The sequence below is a fragment of the Hyperoodon ampullatus genome (assembly GCF_949752795.1).
Source record: "Hyperoodon ampullatus genome assembly, chromosome: 4".
Classification (NCBI taxonomy): Eukaryota; Metazoa; Chordata; class Mammalia; order Artiodactyla; family Ziphiidae; genus Hyperoodon; species Hyperoodon ampullatus.
This window is the reverse complement of record NC_136917.1, coordinates 25,702,996-25,709,257: the sequence shown is the minus strand read 5'-3', so window position 1 is coordinate 25,709,257 and position 6,262 is coordinate 25,702,996. Positions and strand designations below refer to the sequence as shown.

General features: G+C 59.3%; 1 protein-coding gene across 1 annotated transcript; it reads right to left on the bottom strand.

Annotated features, from left to right (window-relative positions):
• Positions 1-4,843: 4,843 nt before the first annotated feature.
• DIRAS1 (DIRAS family GTPase 1) lies at positions 4,844-5,440 on the bottom strand (the record flags this gene model as incomplete). The annotated part of the gene is made up of 1 exon (XM_079703362.1): positions 4,844-5,440. The coding sequence occupies one exon, from the start codon at positions 5,438-5,440 to the stop codon at positions 4,844-4,846; it is 597 nt and encodes a 198-aa protein (XP_079559488.1).
• Positions 5,441-6,262: the final 822 nt, after the last annotated feature.

Below are 6,262 nucleotides of genomic sequence, written 5' to 3'. Positions count from 1 at the left end.
CTCACCCTGACCCCGAGTTCCTCGATCACCCTCCTCGGCCACCGGGGCCCCCAACTCCATCGCAGTCCCCTCCCCAGCTAACCTCGACCCCCAGCTCCAGCCCCTAACTCCACCCCAAACCCCCGGCCCAGCACCCCCTTCAGGAACCCCGACCCCAACCCCTAAGCCGGATCCCCGGCCCCTCCTCACAGACCCCGACCCCCGATTCCGTCCGCAGCCATTCCAGGACTCGCCACCCGCGGCCGCCCGGGCCTCCCCTCCGCCCCAGCCGCGCCCTGCCCCCGGCACTCGAGGCGGGGGCGGTAGACCCCGGCCCAAATCGCGGCCGCACGCGGCCTTACCTGCGCTCGCGCCACCACGGCCGCCTCAGCCCCTCACGCAGCGCAGCCGAACCCACCACGGGCCCGCGAGCGCTCGCTCCCCTCCGCGGGGGCGGGGGCGGCTCGCAGGGGGCGGGCATTGGCGCCCAACGCGGCCAATCGCGGGCGCCGGCAGCGGGAGCCAGGGCTCGGGGCGGGGCGCAGGGCAGGCAGCGGGGTAGGCTGCGCCTGGGAGAGGGGGTGGGGGCGTGGGGCGTGGGCGGGGCCGGGAGGCGGAGCGTTGAGTGGCACAGCTGCTGGCCACCCGCAAGGGGAGAACGCGCAGTGGGGAGGAGCTATGCTAATATACAAATAGGTACAGTGTGGGGCACCCCGCCGCGGGGCAGCGAGCCGAGTTTCAGAGGTGACTTAGTGACGTCAAGGAGGCGCGAGGCGTTTCGCGAGTTCGAATCCCGGATTGGGCGGCGGCTTCAAATCCGAATCCTACCTCACGTGCTGGGGGAGAATGTCCCCTCCTAATCAGTCGCTTGACCTGCAGGACAATAATAATAACTGCTTCCTCTCGTTGAACGCTCTGCATAAGGCTAGGAGGCGAGACGATATTCCCCCCCCCCGTTTTACAGGGGTGGAAACTGAGTCTCAGAGAGGTTAAACTCAAGGTCATTTGCCCAACCCTGTCCAGGGTTTCTTAATATCCTAACTCCTGGGCCTTGATTGTAAAATGCAGATTCCTGGGCCCCCACCCAAATCGAATGAACCAGAATCCTAAAAGGAACTGAACCCCTGGAATGTGCATTTTTAACATGCTCCCTCGTTGATGTTGGGAAACATTTGTTATGTCTCCAAAAGCACCCAGTGGTCATGGAGGGGAGACTTTCTTATACAGGAGGAAGGAGCCACCATATTCTGGGACTTCCAGAACTTTGTGCAACACTGTTACTCTGTGATCTGAGCTGCTGGCCTCCCAGCTGGGCCCCCCACCCCCAGGGCTGCTGTCATCCCTGCAGGAACCTCCCTGCTCACCCCCTGCAGTGCACAGACAGAACCAGGTCCCTGGGGACAGCATCTCACTCCCCAGCTCCATCCCACAGGAGGAATTACTGTCTGCACAAGGGTTGCAAACTGGTGGCCTCCAAATGCTGTAAAGTTCGAAATTCGTTGCCAACATTTAAAAATCAGGTTGTTTCACAAAAAGAAATCCAGATTTCCAGGCACTCTTGAAAAATCAGGTCTGGCGATTCTTGCAGCCCCAAAGACAGATTAGGGCAGGGCTGGGGTGAGGCAAGTGAGGCACTTTTCTCAAATCCTGAACCTAAAGGGGCACCCCAAAACACTCACCATCCAGATAAATACTATATAAATGCCATATTTTTAAAAGTCAAAATAAATGCAGAAATAATCCATGATGAACAAAATAACTAAAATTTTAAAGAAAGACAAGATTTGATTCTGCGCTTGTGCAAACCACCTCCTTTGCTACTCTCTAGCCCCAGCCCTGTCAGATCCTGTCTTTATTTCAAAAATAGTGTTCATCATGGCTTCCTTTACATTAAATATTGCAGTAAAATATGTATCTAGATGGCTGAGTTTTTTGTCACACGTGGCGAGTGCCTCACTCTCTCACCCTAGTCCTGGCCGTGTTTATAAATTCACGAAATCTGCCCTGAGCCATTTAGTGGATGGGAAAACTGAGGCCCTGCAGGTTTGTTTGTTGTTGTTGTTCTTTTAATTTTTATTGGAGTATAGTTGCTTTACATCCTGCAGGTTGTTCCCCAGGTAATATGAGGGTCATAGTGCCTGCCCGATCACCTCAATGGCTGCAGGAAGTACAGGGTCCAGCAGGGCTGGTGTGATCTCTTGTGGGGGTCACAGGGGAGAAGCGCTGAAATGTTCCCATGATGCCCCGGAGTCCTCGTCACAAAAGTCCGAACTCTTCCCACAGACCCATCCCTCACCCCCATCTTTCTGGTCTCTCATCCTTTATAGGTGGCGAGCTGACCTCCCCATCCCAAAAAAGGCTCACTGTTGGGGAATGCGGAATCCACTTCTTTATTGCAGGAAGACTATTTGTAGAGCGAATGCTACACAGACCCCACAGCGGGGGGCGGGGGGCACCCACATGCGGGAGGTGAGGGGGCAGGAGCGGGGACAGCAAGCATGGCCTGGTACGGTCCCCAGACCCAGCGGTGCCGAAGCAGGACGGGCCAGCAGCTGGGGTAGGCTCTGGGCCCCCTCCTGTTGGAGAACCCCAGGGTCGGGGCAGGGCCTGGGGCAGGAGAGGCCTGGAGGCAGGCAGAGCCCCAGGGAGATTGTGCTATCAGGGTGTGTCCCTGAGAAAGGGCCGCAGACCCCTGCGCAGCCCCACTTTCTCCGGCACCTTCAAGTGGGAGGGGTCAACACCAGCTGCTGGTGGGCCCTGGACCCGCCACAGGACAGGGGTGTTCCGCTGTACTCAGACAGGATGCTACCTTTTCTTCCGTGGGCCTGTCCACGCGCCGGGCGGTGACACACACGTGCACACACACACACTCTCTCCTTCTCACAGTGGGCCCAGTAAATATTTGCGGAGTGAACAGCCATACAGATGCAGAAGGAAAAAAACACACTGCTACCAAGATGGACACAAACAGTCCCTCTTACCCACGTACAGTCCACGTGGTCATATGACCTCTCTTTTGCGGATGCACACGCGCACATACACACACACGTGACGCTTCCTTGCACCTAATGACACCAGCGCTGTGAGAGGCCCCAGGGAGAGGCCCAGGAGGCAAGGAGCTGAGGGCAGCTCCAGCCACAGCCAGCAGGCAGCTGAGACTCTCAGTCCTGAAACCACAGGCAACTGAATGCTGCCCAGGAGCACATGAGCTGGATGTGGATCTGTCCCTGGTCACGCCTTAGGATGAGACCACAGCCCAGCTGGCCTCATGCTGAGACCACAAATGTGTGCTGTTGCAAGTTGCTGAGTTTGCGCTCCTGTGTTCCCCAGCAACGGCTGATGGATACAGATGTTGGGCTGAGAGCCCCCTTACGACAGAGTGCAGCAGGCGTGGTACTCCTCAGACAGTCAGGACAAACAGGTCCACAGAGGCTCTCTGCTAAATCCCGTAACCCACTCCCGAAAACACAGCTGTACACAGTCACACTCTTGCAGGTGCCAAGGCTCACACATCACAGGTGTCTGGTCCTCCTGGCAACCACACGACCCACCCCTGCATACACCCTACACTTGGATCACACGACAGACCATCACACACACAGGAGCCCCACACACACGCTTAGACACAAGCCATCCACCCAGCACACCAAGGGGCCCAATGCATCATCCCATGGGTGCCCCCCACCCCACCCCAGGCCTACAGGTCACCTTCATACTGTCCGACACGGCCTCACTGGGTCCCATGAGTGTGGTGACATCTAGACACTCACAAAAACAGAATCTCACGGTGGTGGCGGGCACACCCTGACTTCAGGACCCACACCTTCCTGGGTGCGCCCCCATGGGGGGCCCCGTAGGTGGGAGGAATCGGGCTGGGCAGAGCTCTGCGTCTAGCCCCTCAGAGCCTGCCGGTGCTGGGTCCGGATGCCTGCCTCTGGACGGGGCCCGGCAACCCCTCACCAGCACCCCAGGTCCCCTGCCCTGGGCTCGGTGGCGACAAACTGTCTCGATCTCTGTCTGCAGGCTATGTCCGGGAAGGCCCTCCATATTCATTCCAGACAGTCCCCTGGAGCTGTGCCGCAGCCATCAGTGGGTCCCGGGCCTCCCATGCCTGCACCCCAAGCCCAGGCGGGGCGAGGAGTGAGATTCCGGGCTGGCGGGGCACTGCTGTGAGCCCTGTGGTTATTGCCTGGCAGCCTGAGACCCAGCCCGCAAGGCCCCCCACCAATCCATAGGGACGGGGGTGAGAGGGGTGGTCTGGGACCTGGGGAGGGGGGCACAGGCCAGAGGTCATGAGGGATGGAAGGGGGAGGGGAGTGTATGTCAAACACCAAGTAGGAGAAAAGAAAATCTGAGGTCCATGTGCATTTCAACTCCCTCCTCCCCGGCAAGGTCACAGTGATATAATGTAGGGGCAGGGTGCAGGTCTGGCTGGGGGCACCCAGGGGGCAGAGTCAGAGGTGGGAGTCCTGGGAGACACGGAGATGGAGGAAAAACCGGCTTCCTCAGTCCCTATGGGGACAGGCAGCTTCCCCCATTTTCCCATGTGCAGATCAAGGGGGCCACCTCCAGAGCTCGGCTTTGGCGGGGCGTACAGACAGGACGGGGGGTGGAGCAAAGAGGGAGGGGAGGGCAGAGTGGTGTGACAGAGCTGGGTTGGAGCCCCAGGTCTGCCACAGGCTCGGCAGGGCCTCATCCCCCGCCGGAGATGTTGGAGGGAAAGAAGTGGAAGAGATGGTGGGGGGAGGGGAAAGAAGGAAGAGGAGAGGGAAGAGGAGGCGGGGGGTGGTGGCAGCGGGGGCACAGGACGTGGGGAGAGGCCTGGGGCCAGGACAGCGGGGCGCCGGCGGTGGGCGCTCTGAGCTCACATGAGGACGCATTTGCCCTTGATGCGGTCTGTCCTCTTCTGTTTGCTGGAGCGCTTGCCATCGATGTTCAGGCTCATGTTCCGGCGTGTCTCCAGCGTGAGCAGCTCCTGGAAGAGCTCTTTGACGTTGTAGTTCATCTTGGCCGATGTCTCCATGAAGGCGCACTTCCACTCCTGGGCCACGGCCTGGGCCTCGCGGGTGTCCACCTCCCGCTGGGTCTCGTCGCACTTGTTGCCCACCAGCATGACGGGGATGTCCTCCACGCTGCCCTTGATCTGCACGATGAGCTTGTAGATGGGGCCCAGCTCCTCCAGCGACTGCTTGCTGGTGACCGAGAAGACCAGGATGAAGGCGTGGCCCTTGGAAATGGACAGCCGCTGCATGGCCGGGAACTGGTGGCTGCCCGTGGTGTCGGTGATCTGCAGCGTGCACACGCTCTTGTCGCAGCTGATGACCTGCCGGTAGGTGTCCTCGATGGTGGGGATGTAGGTGTCCCGGAACGTGCCCTTGACGAAGCGCAGCACTAGCGAGCTCTTGCCCACGCCGCCCGCCCCGAACACCACCACCCGGTAGTCATTGCTCTGTTCAGGCATCTTCCACGCGGGGGTGCGGGGTGGGGCCGGGAGGGCTCGCTTCAGCTGCTAGAACCCCAGACCGACCCTGCACAGAGAGGAGTGTCAGACAAGAGCGACCACCCACTTGGGAGGGGGTGGGAAGGTCGGCTTCTCAGAGGAGTGGCATTTCTCCTGCATCCCGGTTGATTTGGTCGACTCTGCCATTCTGCCCTGCACACAGGCTCAGAGCCAGACCCTCTGCCTGTCTGCTTCCCCTCAACGAAATCTGGGGCCTAAACTCCTTCCCCGGGGGGCGGGGGTCTCTGGGCTGGAAGAGGCATGGAGATGCCAGCGTGGGGTGCACACCAACTGCTTTCTCCACCTGCATGCTCCCCCAGCCCCCAGGTGGCACTGGCTTTTCCCTGGCTTTGTGATCTGGGCAAGCTGCTTTGCCACCCTGAGCCTCAGTTTTCTCCTCTTCAAAATAAGTAAAGGGGTCCCTCTCTCCGGCCATCACAGGCTCCCTGCTCTCACCCCAGCCCAGAGGTTCCTCAACCTCGTGGGAGCTGTGTGGTAGGGCATCTTTAAAATGCAGATTGCAGGGCCTCAGCCCTGGAAGTGGTGAATCCTTTGGTTCAGGGCCACAGCCCTGGGAACTTGCATTTTAAAGCTCTTCTCCTCCCCTTATCCCATAACTGTGATCCTGGTGCTGGAGGTCCAAGAATTTGCAAATCATGAAGCGGGTTTCCCACAGCATCCCAGGCCGTAGATAAGAAAAGTAAAACTTAGCCTAAAGAGAGAAAGCCTCACTCCCTGAACTCCAAACCCAGACTATGGTCTGGCCTGCCCTGGCCTCCCGCT